This window comes from Petaurus breviceps, unplaced genomic scaffold (genome assembly GCF_028583685.1).
Source record: "Petaurus breviceps papuanus isolate PSGF00001 unplaced genomic scaffold, PetGlider_PUasm1.0 90925, whole genome shotgun sequence".
Taxonomy (NCBI): Eukaryota; Metazoa; Chordata; class Mammalia; order Diprotodontia; family Petauridae; genus Petaurus; species Petaurus breviceps.
The window spans coordinates 24,534,983-24,552,895 of NW_027187380.1; the positions used below are offsets into that span (position 1 = coordinate 24,534,983).

Sequence of the window (17,913 nt, forward strand, 5' to 3'; positions counted from 1 at the left end):
TGTGTTTGAAAGCAACACCATTGCACACTATGTGAGTGATGATGACCTTCAAGGCTCGACCCCTGAGGCTGCTGCCCAGGTGATCCAGTGGGTGAGCTTTGCTGACAGTGACATCATTCTTCCAGCCAGAACCTGGGTGTTCCCTACTCTTGGCATCATGCACTACAACAAACAGGCTACAGAGAATGCAAAAGAGGAGGTGAAGCAGGTTCTGGGGCTGCTTGATGCCCACTTGAAGACTCAGACCTTCCTGGTGGGAGAGCACGTGACTCTGGCTGACATCACAGTTGTGTGCACCCTCTTGTGGCTCTACAAGCAGGTCCTGGAGCCATCGTTCAGGCAGACCTTCCCCAACACCAACCGCTGGTTCCTCACCTGCATCCACCAGCCCCAGTTCCAGGCAGTGTTGGGAGAGGTGAAGCTCTGTGAGAAGATGACGCAGTTTGATGCTAAAAAGTTTGCTGAGAGTCAGCCCAGGAAGGAAGTCCCAAGAAAAGAGAAGGGACAGTGAGAAGAGAAATCCAAGGCCCGGGCAGAGTGGAAGGAAGAGAAGAAGGCAGCTGCGGCACCCAGCCCAGAGGAGGAGATGGATGAGTGTGACCGGGCCCTGGCTGCGGAGCCCAAAACCAAGGATCCTTTTGCTCACCTGCCCAAGAGTACATTTGTGTTGGATGAGCTTAAGCGAAAGTATTCCAATGAAGACACGCTGACGGTGGCCCTTCCATACTTCTAGGAGCACTTTGACCATGACGGGTGGTCCCTGTGGTACGCCAAGTACCGCTTCCCCCAGGAGCTCATCCAGACCTTCATGAGTTACAACCTCATCACTGGAATGTTCCAGCGCCTGGACAAGCCGAAGAAGAATGCCTTTGCCAGCATCATCCTTTTTGGCACCAACAATAGTAGTGCCAAGAATAAACGGTCCAGAATATCAAGGGAATTAATGAAAAGAAATGCTAGGGAAGGTGGACTAGCTTTACCAGATTTCAATCTGTACTATAAAGCAGCAGTCATCAAAACTACTTGGTACTGGCTGAGGAATACAGGAGTGGATCAATGGAATAGATTAGGCACATGAGATTCACAAATCAATGACTATAGTAATGTATTGTTTGATAAACCTCCAGACCCTGGTTTGTGGGATAAGAACTCACTATTTGACAAAAACTGCTGGGAAAACTGGAATATAGTATGGCAGAAACTGGGCATAGACCATTATCTAACACCATATACCAAAATCAAGTCTAAATGGGTGCATGATCTAGGTATAAAGGTTGATACTGTAAGCAGTCTCCTAAAACAAGGAATAGTTTACCTATCAGACTTGTGGAGAGGGAAAGACTTTATGACTAAACAAGAATTAGAAAACATTATAAAATGTAAAATGGATAATTTTGACTACATGAAATTGAAAAGTTTCTGTACAAACACAGCCAATGTAACCAAGATTAAGAGGGAGGTGGGAAATTGGGAAAGAATCTTTACAACCTATGTCTCTGACAAAGGACTCATTTCTAAAATATACAGAGAATTGAGTCAAATTTATAAGAATACAAGTCATTCCCCAATTGATAAATGGTCAAAGGATGTGAACAGGCAGTTTTCAGAGAAAGAAATTAAAGCTGTCTATAAGCACATGAAGAAATGCTCTAATTCACTATTGATTAGAGAAATGCAAATCAAAACAACTCTGAGGTACCACATCTCACCAGTCAGACTAGCTCAGATGACAAAACAGGAAAATGACAAATGCTGGAGAGGATGTGGGCAAACTGGAACACTAATACATTGTTGGTGGAGTTGTGAACTGATCCAGCCTTTCTGGAGAGCAATCTGGAATTATGCCCAAAGGGCTATAAATACTTTCATACCCTTTGATCCAGCAATACCACTCCTAGGGTTATATCCCAAAGAGATCATAGAAATGGGAGAAAGACCCATATGTACAAAAATGTTTATAGCAGCTCTTTTTGTGGTGGCAAAGAATTGGAAATTAAGGGGGTGCCCATCAATTGGGGAATGGCTGAAAAAGTTGTGGTATATGCATGTTATGGAATACTATTGTGGTATAAGAAACGAGGAGCAGGCAGTCTTCATATTTATCTGGAGAGGCTTAAAAGAACTGATGCTGAGTGAGAAGAGTAGAACCAGGAGAAATTTGTACACAATTACAGACACAACATATGTGTGATGACCAACTTTGATAGACTGGACTCTTCTCAGCAATGCAGGGATATAAGTCAATCCCAAAAGACGCATGATGGAGAGAAAAATGTGCATCCAGAGAAAGAACTAGAAAGAACTAAGTTTATATCCAGGTGGAAGCAAAATATCTGATCTTTTTCGTTCTCTTATTTGGTTTTATGTCCTCTTTACCATTTTTCATTCCAGCTGGTACAATCTGTCCTTATAACCTGACCAATGTATAATGTGAAAGTATTTACAGATCCTATACTTGACTATAAGCCTCCATGGGGGGGAGGGGAGGGAGGGGGACAAAATGTGAAATTCAAGGAATTGTGGAATTGAATCTTGTAAACTAAAAGGAAACAAACAAATTGATAAATTAAAAAAAAAAAAAACAATAGCAGTGACATTCCTGGAGTCTGGGTTTTCCAGGGCCAACAACTCGCCTTCCCGCTGAGTCCAGACTGGCAAGTAGATGAGTCCTACACGTGGCATAAGCTGGATCCTGGCAGTGAGGAGGCCCAGACCATGGTCCAAGAGTACTTCACCTAGGAGGGGACCTTCCAGCACGTGGGCAATCAATCAGTACAAGATCTTCAAGTGAACACCCTCCCCTGCTACCACCTAGCTGCCTGCTTCCTCCTCTGCAGGGAGGTGCCAGTCATTAAACGAAACTGAACACAGAGAAAAAGAAAAACAAAAAGATGATCAACTGTGAATGACAGGGGTGGGTAACCTATGGTCTTAAGGCCACATGTGACCTTCTAGGCCCTTAAGTGCAGCCTTTTGATTTTGAAATTTTACAGAACAAATCATTTTATTTTTATTAATACATCTTTGTTCATCTTTTATATTTTCACTTTATTTTTAAAAAAAGTATATTTAAAGTATCAAAGAATAAAATAAGTTTCAACAAAATAATCTTCCCAGATTGACTGGCAGAATTAGAATATTATTAAGGCATAAGGGCTAAATTGATGGTTGCTATACTTACTTAGTTCTACCTTCCCCCACCTGGCTGGTGCCACTACCACACAAGTCTGGTTGGCAAGAGTTATGGGGGTTGAGTATGCCGGTCTCTTAACAGCTTTTGACAACAGGGAACTGTGTTTCTGTTTGAAGTAGAATTTGTGACTATCTGTACAGCATGACAGTTTTTAATTCTGTCTGCATCATGTCAAAGAAGAGCAAGAGAATGTTAAAAGGAGAAAACAGATTTTTTTAATAATGATTGGGAATTGCAATATTATCGTGTTTCTGCTAAAAATAAGATGATTTGCTTGCTCTGTGATACTGCAATATCAACATTAAGCAAATTCAACACTCATCAACATTATAACACTCATAAGGACCACAAAATATTTTATATTAGAGGGAGAAGCACAAAAGGTTGTACGGCAGAAAATAAAAAATGAAAAGAAAAGGCAAAGACAATTCTTTCAAGCAGCAATAAGATCTGGAAATAACATCACTGAAGCAACTTATAAAATAGCTTACATACTTGTGAAAAAGGGAAGCCATTCAGTGATGTAGAAATTGTGAAACAATGATTGTCAAACATTTAGGATGCTTTGACCCAAATAACGTTTCAAAGGACAAACAACTGACTCTTTCAAGGAGAACCATAATTGATCAGCAGCAAGTTAACAGAACTTCATACAATACTTCAAAAGGAAAATATAAGGGGCAGCTAGGTGGCACAGTGAATAAAGCACCAGCCCTGGAGTGAGGAGGATCTGAGTTCAAATCCGACCTCAGACACTTAACACTTACTAGCCACGTGACCTTGAACAAGTCATTTAATCCCAACTGCCCTGCCTTCCCCCCTCCAAAAAGAAAAAAAAAAAGGAAAATATTTTTTAGTCTCTTTGGATGAATCAACTGATACTACTGACTCAGCATAGGTTTCATACTTCATTCGGGTCATAACAGAAGATTTTCTTTGGTAGAAAGAGTTACTTGCTTTAGGCACTCTTGCAAACGGGATATGGGGAACAAATATCTTCAACAACTTTCGAGAGGATATAGTGAAGTTGGACTGAATTTGGTAAATTTGGTGAGTGCATATGTAGGGACAGTGCACCTTCCATGACAGGAAAACATGAAGAGTTCGTTGCACAGATAAAAAGTTTTAGCAGATCCAGATGCTCTCATCTCTTTTCATTGTCTCTTGCATCAGCAAAACCCCTGTGCTAAAGCCACTATTTTTAATGACATTTTGCAACAAGTTTTAAATATGTTAACTGTATTTGGGCAAATGCAACACAGAATTGTTAATTTCATAATGTGCTAAAGTTGAATGATGAGGTATTCAGTGTGAATTTGCTATATCATTCTAAAGTCCACTGGCTATTGAAGGCACAAGTATAAGTCAAAATTTTATTTCTGTAAGAATAGACAAATTTTATAAAGAATAGAATCCGCAATATGAATTATTCAAAGAAGATTTCTATAGGAATGCTGCATTTCTGTGTGATATCATGTCAAATCAAAATGACTTGAATATTTCTGTGTAAGGTAAAACTGTCTATATATGATATGTGGCAAAAAAAAAATTCAAACATTTCAAAAAAGGCTTTTTTTTAAAACACTTCTTCAAAGGAAAATTTTACATGAACATTTTCCCTAGTTAGCACAGGTCATTGGTGAGCAGAATGATATATGCAAATCATTTGAAGAATATACAACTGTTATAGACAGTTTTAATTGGAAAATAATATTTTTTAATTGGAAATTGGAATTTACTTGGAAAATACGATAAAATTTTAATTGGAAAATATGATAAAAGGTTCACCGAATAAGAAGCATGATATTACACTCATATTAGCATTTCAGCCTCACCTAGTTGATATCATCAAGGCACCTAAAGAAATAGAGATGGAATTGATTGAGCTCTCAGTAGATGACATTTAAAAAACATTGTTTGATGCCAAGAAAGACCCAATTGAAATATGGAAAAATATAAAAGAGCACCTATGCCTTCGGCAACATGCCCAAAAAAAAGTTTTCTTAATTTTCAAGCATTTATTGCTGTAAATCTGTATTCTTCTACTTAACCCAAATCAAGACACAACATATCGTCACAAATGACTGATATCTATCTAGAGGATCAGCTAAAACTGCAGACCTCCATACTACAATCAAATATTCAAATATTCTCCAACAAAAAGCAGACACAACAAACAATTAACATTAAAGGGTTGGTTATCTTTAAAATTAACAAATAGTTTTCATTTTTTTTGAAATGATTAAGTACATAAAAAAAGAAATTATTAAATAGATAGTAGCTATATAAAATAATGTGCATTTTAAAAGTATATCTAAAGTTTTTTTTAATGTGGCCTTATTTGATTACAGTTAAATATTAATACAGCCTTCCAACATGAAAAGATTCTCCACCCCTGACTTAGATATTCTCATCAAATACAAAGTTCCAAGGCAACTATGAATGATTTAAGATGAAAAAGTTTATCTATTCCCAGAAAAAAAACTGATGGCATCTGAATACAGATTGAAGCATACTCTTCTTAACATTATTTTTCTTGGGTTGGGTTTTTTTGGGGTCCATATTTTCTTTTATAACATGACTAATAAGGAAATATATTTTACATGAATACACACATGTGATAACCTATATCAAATTGATTGTCTTCTCAATAAGGGGTATAGAGAGAAGGAAAGGAAAAAATTTAGAACTCAAAATTTTAGAAACGAATGTTTAAAATTACATCTAATTAGGGAAAAATAAAATATTAAATAAACACTGGTATACCAAAAAAAAATATGGGTCATTCCCCAATAGATAAATAATGCAAGGAAATGAAAAAGCAATTATCAATAGAAGAAAAGCAAGCAATCAATAGCCAAATTATAAAATTCCCCAAATCACTAATAATTAGAGAAATGAAAACTAAAACAACTTTGAGATTTTCTTGCACCCAACAGAAAGGCTAAAGGGAAAAATAAAAATAAAAACAGAAAATGGTAAATGCTTGAGGGGCAGTGGGAAAACAGTTGGGAGAATTGTGTATTGGTCCAGATATTTTGGAAAATAATTTGGAAACATGCCCCAAGATTCACCAAACTGGGCATATGATTAGACCTAGTAGACCTATAGCCAAAAGGTATCAAAGAAAGAGAACAAGAACCCACATGTTCAAAAATATTAATAGCAGCTCTTTTTACTGTAAGAAGTGAAAACAAAGGGGACTAGCTAAACAAATTATGGTATATAAATGGAATGGAACAGAATATTGTTGTGCCATAAGAAAATTAGGAAAATAATCATTTCAAAGAAACCTTGAAAAACCATTATGAACTAGAGAGAAGTGAAATGAGCTGAACCAGAACACTTTCTACAGTAACAACAAAACTGTAAAGAAAAACAACTCAAATTCTTAAGAACAGTAAAACAAACCCACAATTCTAGAGGACAGATAGGAAACACACTACCCACTCCTTTGAAGAGGAGGATGGCCTCAAGGGACAGAACAAACCAGACCATATTGGATGTGGCAAATGTGCTAGTTTGTTTTGCTTAACTATGCTTAGTCATCATGGTGACTTTTTTCTTCTATTTTTTAATTGGTGAAGGAATATTAGGAGGAACATGGAAGTTCTCATGGAGAGAGGGTTAGTAGTTGTTAACCAATTATATTTCCAAGTAAACATTAGAGAGAACCTTTCATACCAAGGAAGAATCAGATAATTAAGCAACATATAAAGAAGACTGCCTCTTTATATCTAAATCCAAATATGTGTGTGTGTGTGTGTGTATAAACATACTATTCCCTATCCTTCTAAGTGCCCACCTTCACCTAAGTTACTAAGTATCAAATATATATGATGACTGTTTGAAGGATCTTGTCAATTTTGTCATAGTCTTTCTCTAACTTCATCCTCTACAATAAATGTTGGCACACACATTGAAAATATCTTCATGGTGGCTTTTTTGTTCATTTTATTGCTCATGGCCAAGGTTCAATGACATGACTAAGTGTCCACTAAAATAAGAGTTATAGTACTCTTTAGGAGCATGATGAAACTAACTCTAGCAATCCCATTTTTTTGCCTCTCCAAGGAGAGCCTATGAGAAATCCATTTAGTTGTCATTTCCTTTTGTCTTCTGGTTACATTTGTGTTGAGATAGTCAACATTTAAATGGTTCTTTTCAACTAGAAGCAAAACAGCTTTTCTCTGTCTTTAGGCAATCTTATTATAATTAGAACATCAAATATTAAATCACAGACAATCAAAAATTACATGATTTCAGGAAGACTCTAGGATTAGTGTGTAACAGTACAAATATCTTAGATAGGAACTATATATGGACAATAAGATGTGCCCAGAAATTAGTTACAGGTATGGAACAAGGGGGGCTGCATTTGAGAAATTATAGAATATTTTCAACAATTCAAATCTACCCCTTGACATAAAAACCCATCTTTTTACTACCAATATTTTTCAAGTGATGCTATCCAGCCCCAAATAATGTAAGAAGCACATTAATCTTCAAAGAATAATTGTGAGAAATGCAAAGAACAGTGAAAGATTCATAGTAGAAATAAGAAAGCTGCAGCAAGATACCAATAATAAAATACAAGAATGGCATAAAAAATATGCATGACCAAAATAAAGTTATTGTAGAATGTTTTTCAGTTGTGCCTGACTCTTTATGATCTCATTTGGTATTTTCTTGTCAAATCTATTGGAGTGGTTTGCCATTCCTTTCTTCAGCTTATTTTACAGGTGAGGAAACTGACACAAACAGAGTTAAGTGATTTTGCTAGGGTCACACAGCTAGTAAGTGTTTGAGGTCAGATTTAAACTCAGGAAGATGAGTCTTCCTAACTCCAGGCCCAGAGGCTATCACCTAGGCTGTCACCTAGCAACTATACATAAAAATATGTGCATGTGTGTGTCTGTGTGCACATTTGTGTCACATATACATGTATATGTGTGTGTATACACATATATATAACTATAAAATGATGAAATTTGAAGAGATCATCTCTAAGTTCTATTCTAAGACTATAATCTTATGATATTTGAAATTAAATAAAAATAATATTTTTATATTATTTTAAAAATACAAAATTTTATGGGCCAATATTTTGAGAAAGGGGGATAACAAATAGACCACACAAGTGCTGTTCTGGAACTCAACGAATGTTTAAAAGACACAAAAAAGACCTCTAGAATATAAGATTGATAATATATAGAGCCTTTGTAGCAAGACATGGGGGGAAGCTATGGCAAATCTGGACAGCATACTAACAAGTAGAGATATTACCTTGCTGACAAAAGGCTGTGTACTCAAAGTAATGGTTTTTCCAGTAGCAATCTATGGCTATGAGAGCTGGAGTATGAGGAAAGCTGAGCTCTACAGAATCCATGCTTTCAAATTGTGATGCTAGGGAATACTTTTGGGTGCCCCTTAGACAGCATGGAGATCAGTCAATACTTAAAGAAATTAATTCAGGCTGTTCACTGGAAGGTCAAAAACCGAAGCTGAAGCTTAAACGCTTTCACCACATAATTAAAAGATGGGTATAATTAGAAAAGACTCTGATGTTGGAAAAGATTGAAATCAAAAGGAGAAGAGGGATGGCAGAGGATGAGATGGATAGGTAGTGTCAATGGAAACAATGAATATAAACTTGGACAGATCTTGAGAGATAGTGGAGAAAAAAAGGGGCTGGTGTTCTATGGGGTCAGAAAAGCTAGACATGACTGAATGATTAAACAACAACAACAACAACAATGGGTAGAAATCACAAAGGAAGAAAAAGACATGGATAAATTGTATTCTGCATGATTGGAGAGACTACCTGCATCAGTGAAGTCATAGATCCACTCAAGTATTGAACACCTGATCATATATTTTTCTGATATCTAAAACATATAATAAATTGTGCAGATAAAAACAATTAAAAGAAGGCCATTAAATTTCAATGTATCAGAGCTGGGAAAGTGTATTATAAATATCACAAGGCAAGGATCAGGAACTTTAATGTAGAGCTCGGAACAGAAAAAGGAGTTGGCAAAAGAAAAGATAAGAAAATACTTGAAGATCCATGGTCCAAAGAGAGCAAGGGGTTTGCTATAAGATGAGCAATCTAGAGTTAGTGAGGATACATCAGAACACGGTATGTGACAAAATTAGTTCAGCAATCAGGAATCAGAACACACAGATAACCAAAGTACGGCATTAAAACATCAGATCAAAGGTCAGAAAGGAACCAGGGATTCAAAGAAACTGAAAGGTCTAAGAACAAAGTAGGTATTCTCAATGTCTAGGAGGCAGGTTAGGAACCAAAATAAGCAATCTGTGCAGAAGTTGGCAGGACCCCAAGTAAACACGCTGACTGAAAACTCAATCTAGTAATCTGGCAAGAGACACATTTATGTCAGTAGCAAGGAGATACTGACACAACTAGAAAGAGTTTATAAGTGTACCACTAAGTAGAAACAAATCTGAGAGCACAATTTCCAGGTAGAAACAGGCAAATGGGTCCACCTCCCTCAATTAAGGTCTTTTTTTCTTACCTAGATGCTTGATTTCATTGTTGTAGAGCAGTGGTGTCAAATTCAAATAGAAATGGGAACCACTATGCAAGGTGCAGAATGACTTAGAAAAACACATTAATATGACCTATGCTTTATTTTTATTTTTTTTTATTTTGCTAAATATTTCCCAATTCATTTTAATTTGGTTCAGGCCACACCCAGGAGTATTGTGTGGTGCATATGGCCCATGGATCACATGGCTGACATCTGTGGTAGAGAGAGCTCTTGGTGAGGAAACTCCATTTAGCAACATAAAAGTGGCTGCTCTGCAACTTACAATGTTAGAGAATTGTCAGAGGCACCAAGAGGTTAAGTGACTTTTCCAGGGTCACATAACTAGCATGTGTTAGAGACAGGATTTAAAAGCAAGTTGTTCTGACTGAAAAAACTAACCTGCTATATCCTATATATATACATATATATATATGTGTGTGTGTGTGTGTGTGTGTGTGTGTGTGTGTGTGTGTGTGTGTAACCTGCTTCTCAAAGACTATAGAAAGAGGGGGCAGCCAGGTAGCACAGTGAGTAAGAGCACCAGCCCCAGAGTCGGGATAACTGGGGATCGAATCCCGGGCTCAGAAACTTCGCACCCACCCAGAAACACCTGGCCGTGTAACCTTGAGCAAGTTACTTAACCCCAATTGCTTAAAAAAAAAAGACTATAGAAAGAGGAATAAAAGAAGATTCTGGCAAGATAATAAGAAAAGCACAAAAAAGAAAAAACTTACCTTATATATTTAAAGCTTAAAATCCTCTCTAGCTACTAGGTAAGGACTTACTTCTACAAAAATAGCAGAGAAAACTGGAAAGCAATCTAGCAAAAATCATACCATACATCAAGATAAGTTCCAAATAGATATGACTTAGATATAAAATGTCACATCATAAAGGAAATAACTGTCAGATACAGGGATAGAAGAGTTCATGGGGGAAAAAAAGAACATAGAGGATCAAAGAAGAGAAAATGCGCAATTTACATAAAATTTAAAAACTTTTCCACCAAAATAAAGAGTTGAAATCAGAATAGAAGTAGGTAATGAAGAAAATTAATATTATACTGTACCATATTAATCCAAAATCTATTCTTTTCCTTATTTTGTCAGACTCCACTTCTCAATCTAGTTTATCTGGCAGTTCCTAAAGGGTGTGACTAAGTAACATGATCACTCCCAGACCCCAAAGTCTCCTAAACCTACTTGGGCTAGGCCCCTCCCAAGTGGGACTCTCCCTTCTGTTTACCAATAAGCAGAGAAACCAGTCCTCCCCAAAGGACAATTCTCCTGTCCTACCTATTCACGATCAAAGTTAGAGGTCACTTGGTCTCCAAGGGGAAGACTAACCAGGGTAATCCTGATTAAGGTAGTTTTGTTTTCTAGTCAAGATTACTAGACAGAGTTGACATCTATCAAGCAATTAACATCCCTGAACTGCCAGAGAAGGACATGACCATCACACCTAAAGGCCAACCCACCTACCAACTGGAATTGTCTTACCTTTTCCAGGTTCACTGTCAGTCCAATCAGAAGGAATATATACCTACATTTAAAAGACCTTGTCCACCCCCACTCAGGGTCTCTGGTCATGGGGAGAAGTCACTAAATCCATTTTTTGGGTACTCCTAGCCTAACAAATTGATTATGGTCAGGTCTCTTATATTTTGCTGAGGTGCCAGTGCAACCCATTTTACTGACAGTATATGCATTACTGTTAATAAAATGATATCTTGCCTTGGAAAAAAACTGTGCTTCTGCATTTTTACTCACTACAGCAATGGGAATAAAAAATCTTTGGGTAAGTTTCTCTGATAAGGGTCTCTCAAGATATAAAATTAGTCATTTCAAATTCATAAGAACAAAAGTCATTGCACAACATCTAACTGGTCAAAGGATATGAACGGGCAGTTTCCATAAGAAGAAATATAAATTATCACTATCCTTATGAAAAAAATACAACAAATCACTAATAACTAGAGAAATGCAAATTTAAAGGAACTTTGTGGTTCCACCTGTCACCTAACAGACTGATAAAAGTTAATAAAAAGGAAAATAATAAAAAAGAAAAAAATACTGGAGGGGATGTGGTTAAAAGGCACATCATTAAATGTTGATAGAGCTGTGAACTGATCCACTCATTTTGAAAAAGCAATTTGGAAGCATATCCAAAAAGTTACTAAACCCATACTCTTTAGACTAGCTATACCATTGTAAGCCTTCATTCCAAAGAGATCAAAGAAAGAGAAAAAGGATCCATATATACAAAATATTTTTGACAACTCTTTTTGTGGTAGCAAAGAATTGGAAACTAAGAGGGTGACAATCAATGGGGGAATGACTAAACAAAAGTTATGATAGATGGGTGAGAAATAATTCATTTGGATTCCTACTCTATTCCAATCACTACTAATCAGTTTGATATTTTCCACAAATCATATAGGGATAATTGGATAAGAGAGGTCCATATAGCAGGCCTTTATAATGACCCTCAAACTTTAAAGTTCACTACTTGTTTACCAGTTACAAAGGTCAGTAATACAACCATAAGAATTCTGACAAAGATATCTCCATCCTGTTTTACTCCAATTCCATATCCAAACCCAACATAGGTAGGATGCCCTGATGCTTTGGAAAGTCCTCCAACTTATTTTTGTACCTCTGTATCATTCTCTCTTGTTCAACATGAGCAAGCAACCATCTTAGACTACTTAGTCACTGGAGATGCCCCATGCTTCGACAAACCTGTGATCCTCCTGCTGACATGTCATTTTTGGCCCTGAAGAGCAAGGTATATCAACCAATGTGATTCTGTATTTTACCATGCTTTTTTACATATTTGGGTATCATAATCTTTAAAAATAAGGTCCTGGAAGAAGGGGATATATCAGATTATGAGGAAGATCTGAGGTCCACTTCATTAGAGGGGTTCAGAGCTCTGCTTAGTGGTTTTTCTTGCAGATTAGGCAATTATAATTCCCACAGATGGAAGGAATGGAATTCTACGGTGAAAGAAATAGCGAAAGGGATAGTTTCAGAGAAACTGAGATCTAAATAGACTGTTGTCTATATGAATCTATAGGAAGAGTGAAATGACTTGAACCAGGAGAAAAATTTTTACAAGAATTTAAAGATAATTTTATAAAACTTAATGATACAGAGAACTGAGTCTGGAGTGAGGAAGCTCTATGTTCAAATCTCACCTCAGATATTTACTACCTATGTAACCTTGGGCAAGTCACAACCTCTGCTACCTCCATTTCCTCAACTGTAAAATCAGGATCATAATAGCACCATCTCTGAGAGTTGTGAGGATCAAATGAAATAATATTTATAAAAAGTTTATTAGCACAGTACTTGGCACAGAGTAGGCACTTAATAAATGCTTGTTCCTTTCTTTCATTTTCCTTTCTTTTTCCCATGATCAAAAAAATGACCATACAAGATTCCAGAGGAATGATAGTGAAGCATGCTACTTACCTCTTGCCAGAGAACTGACAGATTTTTTTTTGGACCTGAATAACACCGAAATATTTTTTGTTTGATTGTGCATATTTATTATAGGCATCTTGTTTTTCTTTTTTTCTTTATAATGGAAGGGGGTTAGAGTTAAAAGAGAAAATAGAATGTTGTTAATAGAAGAAATAAAATTGGATTTTTGAAAATGCTAATGATGTTTGACATAAAGCAGAGAGGGACTGTACCTGAATTGAGATGTTAAGAACTGCAAATATATGTAAAAGGAAAGATCTATAAGAAGTGATACAAAACAAGATAAGGGGTATCAACACTGTATATACACTTTAAACAACTATGTATATTTTTAAAACTAATGACAAAGTGAGAAAAAGCTCAGAGGGAATCAAAGCAAATGAATATTTTTTAAAATTCATTTTCCTATACTTTGCTAGATGGCAAAGAAAGTAGAAGAGAAACAAAGGCAGTCAAAGACATAAAAAGAAACAGAAAAAGAGACAGAAAGAACACACAGTGGCAAAGAGAGAGAGCTAGCAGAGAGAGATCCTAGGTTTGGAATTCAGGAAGATATAGGTTCAAGACCCACTCCTGACATATGCTTTCTATGTGACCCTAGGCAGGTCATTTAACTTCTTAATACAATGCATCTCTCTAAGACTAGCTGTTACAGAATAATTATTGATTTATATTGGTAGGAGGATTTTCCTTGATAGGAATCCACTGCATTAATGAAATCACAGGTCCAGACCAAAAAACTGGGGTTGGGGAGAGGTGAAAAGGTTATATATTATATTTATTACCTTGCTTGTCTACTAATGGATATTATGTTTTGACACTGAATTAGAATATTTTTATTTCATGATATCTTAATTACAGGAGAATGCTGAAGGTAGAAAGACAGGTTTGAAGCCAGGAAGAGCTGGGTTCAAATTCTGCTTCTGATATATGCAGGCTGTGTGACCCTGGGTAAATCACTTAACTGCTGAGAGTAAGGGCTGCAGAGATGGTGCTGACCTACACTTGTAGGAGTTTACTAATACCAATGAAATCAGTGGTTCAGTCCCTATCCTCTATATTTTGAGAATTAATACTAAAATTATATCAGTTATCATTTTCCTTTAAACATGTAACTTAACTTTTTGAGATTTGAAATTATTTTCTGAATAGAATATATATCTTAGTTTTGGGAGGTAAGTTATCAGAAAAAAATAGATTTGGTTTAGAAATTCTTGCACAACAGATTTTTTTGGACAGTAATTCAGTATTATGAAATTTGATTTGCTATTCTTTGGGGAAGGAAAAAAAGAGAGAAGAAAGGAGCTCCTTGAGGGCAGGGGCTGTTTTTTGCCTTTCTCTATATCTCAGCACTTAGGAGACTACCTGGTACATAGAAGGCACATAATAAATGCTTGCTGACTAATGCTTCTTAGGAGATTTCAGTTGTTATTGAGTTTTTTCCTCAGTACCAAACTTACCCCTAAGCTCAATTTCTAAAATTTCTCTCAATGCCATATTTTCCTCTCTCCACAATTCCCAACTTTTTTTAATGAACAACATTGATTCCAAACACAGTATCAAATCATTAGTGAAAAGAAAATAGCTACATATCAAGGGTCAAGGAAGAAGAGTTAAAAAGATGTCTAAAATTTGAGAAAAGTAGTATAAAACAATGAACAGTACCCTTACAATGAATTTCTAGAGACTATACAAATTTGTCAAATTATATGGAATAAGGAGGAATGGGATTTAAGACCAACTTCCTTTTTATTCCATATAACCCTTTAGAGTTCTGGAAGATACTTAACAGATATTATTTTATCAGGAAAGCATGAAGAAATAGAGGAAGAGTCAAATAATGCACTAAAGGAAAGGAGAAAAAACAGAAGGTGAAAAGAAAAGAAAAGCCACAATAAGTTAATGAAGTCTTTATAATGCAAAAATACTAAATATGAAAAAAACTATTTAAATGAATTCCCAAATTTTCACTCAATATGAAAAGCCACTCAATGTAGTGGGTAAAGAGCTGAATTTGGGAGTCAGGAAAACCAGGATTTGAAGCCAGTCTCAGGCACATGGTGTGTGACCCTGGTTAAGTCATTTAACTTGTTTTTTTTTTTTAAAGCAATTGGAGTTAAGTAACTTGCTCAAGGTTACACGGCCAGTTATTTCTGGGTGTGGTGCTAAGTATCTGAGCCCAGATTCGATCCCAGGTCTCCCGACTCTAGGGCCCGTGCTCTTACACACTGTGCCACCTGGCTGCCCCTCATTTAACTTGTTAATGGCAAAATAATAGACATCACACTGCAAGTCATTGGAAAATTCTTTTTGATCCCTATAATTGCTACATCTGACATCTTTAGTTCTTTATCACCTTTGCTGCTGGATCTTGTCACTCAATTCCACCACTGTCTTGCATCTATTTGCTGGGGGTGGGAGGTATGGGATGTCTTTCTCTAGAGCTTCATGGTATGGTACAATATGAAACAGTATTAAATTCAGAGTCAGAGAACCTGAGTTCAAAACCAGCTTTGCTTGGGCAAATCACAATCTCTCTGTGCCTCAGTTCTTTCATCTGTAAAATGATAGGTTAGACTCAATGACCCCTAAGGTCCATTCTATATCCAAATATATGATCCTATGAATGGGTCAGAGGATTCATAAGCTCTGGAATGAAATGTAAAATTAAATTGATGAAAGAACTAATTTATCCTCTTATCAATGACTGAAGGTATAAAAAAAATCCACTCAGTAAGTTATAGGTTCTGTATATTAATTCTTACTGTGGCCTTGGTTTGTGCCATGTACTCCTCCTCCATTTTACCAAGGCGTACATTTGTGTCCTCAAGCAATTCTTGGATGTTTTCTGTATGTTTCTTTTGAAGCTCAAATTTTTCTTTCTCCATCTCTGCAACCACATTGTGAAGCTGCACAATAAAAACAAAAATTTAATTTAAAAAACACATTAGTGGGGATTTTCATCCTGAAGCTCCCCAGTTTCAATTTTTTTTTAAATCCTCATCTTCTTAAAGCCTTCACTGAAATATTACTAGATTGTCTCACTGTAGTATACAAGTAACCTTAGATTCTCAAAGGCTTTCCCAGTGGAGCACTAGTTCTGAAAAGTTCTAACAAAGTTGAAAAGTTTCAAGCATGGACTCAATAATAGAGTGTTGCCTGAAAAATATGCTAGTCTTCCCCTCCCAGATTATTTTCTATCTACGTTGCACATATAGTTTAAGTATCTAATGATTTATATGTTGCTGTCCCTATTATAAAGTTGTATTAGCAACCACACTAGCACACAGGGGTGGGCTACTAGCACAGGTTCTTTGATCTGCTTTTCTAAAGGAAAAACAACTTTAACAGGGTTAACCATCTTACTTTAATTAACAGAGAGATAAATACAGGTAAGTAAAAAGAAGTGAGTATCCAAGAAAGAATCCAATAGACAGGGCTCCAACTGTCTAAACAGAGTAATAGATCACCAGACCAGGAAGCACCAACATCTGGGTTCATAAAGTCTGGGGGGCCCTTAACAATGGCTACCCAGAGCCTCATCTGGACAAATCACAAAGAAACATTCTTCCCATGAGTGAGCCCCCAAAGTAAAATACCAACGTCCAAGTATATATAGTTATCAACTAACAGGCTCAGAGCCAGAAGGCATCACAACCCACATGACTCAGTGCCTAACTGGCTCAGTACCAACAGGCTTGAAAGCCTTCCTGCAAGGAAGCCTCACCATAAACAAGTTTCCCACTGAGCAAGCTCCTCCCCCAAGGCAATATAAATCTTCCTGAATAGTTTTCACCTGATGTGACTCAGGATGTGTCACAGCTGTGAACTGGAGCTCAAAGCAGCAAGACATCTGAGATTGAAATACCTGTGTACCTGGGAACAAGGACCCTGTTCCAAGGGAAAAAGGGGATACGTGGTCACATGGACCTATTAATGGGGAAGATCTTATATACATTAACCCTACAAAAGTATACTCCTTGAGGGAAACGACCGTTTTTCCCTTTCTTTATATCTCCACCACTTAGCACAGTACCTACCATGTAGTAAAAAGCACAAAATAAACCTTTTGAGTCACTAGTTAAATTCAGAGAGGTTCTCTCTCAGGTTGACTGCAGAGTGATGAAGTTTGGAGCTATAGCAACTCTTTGAAAGGAAGCCTCCATCTCTAATAGAGAGTTAGCCACAGTAGAGAAGACTTGGGTTCAAGCTCTGCTTCTGACAAATGGGCTGTGTGAACTTGTAAAAGTGTACATCTCCACATCCATCCATGCAGCTCCAATCTCTACACCTTCGCACTGGCTGTCCACCATGACTTGAACATTCTGCTTTCTCAATGGCACCTTTCAGAATCCCTAATTTTCTTCAAGATACAGTTCAAATGCTGCCTTCTGCAGGAGGCTTTTCCCATCTAAAGCCATTACCTCCCATTTACTCTGTATGTATTTACATGTTGTCTCCTTCATTAGAAAGCAAAATTCTTGAAGAAAGCGATCTCCTTTGTATCTGTACTACATATTACAGTACCAATCACATGGTAAATTCTTAATAAATGTATGCTTGACTGACTTAACATCTCAGTGCTCCAGCCAATTCTCTCAGACCAAAAGTAACATAATAGTTGATGATCTGCATTAGTTGGAATGTATTGAACAGGAGTTCCCTAAACTGACAA

The 17,913-nt window shown here is 36.7% G+C and overlaps 1 protein-coding gene and 1 pseudogene across 11 annotated transcripts in view; one reads left to right on the forward strand and one right to left on the reverse strand.

Annotated features, from left to right (window-relative positions):
- CEP112 (centrosomal protein 112) overlaps window positions 1–17,913 on the reverse strand; it is a 555,671-nt gene that overhangs the window by 405,131 nt on the left and 132,627 nt on the right. For all 11 annotated transcript variants that reach the window (XM_069076590.1, XM_069076589.1, XM_069076587.1 and 8 more), the window contains one exon: window positions 16,004–16,147. In XM_069076590.1, coding sequence (XP_068932691.1) covers window positions 16,004–16,147 — 144 coding nt within the window. The remainder of the gene's footprint in view (window positions 1–16,003; window positions 16,148–17,913) is intronic.
- Window positions 5–2,890, forward strand: LOC138152731 (elongation factor 1-gamma pseudogene; annotated as a pseudogene).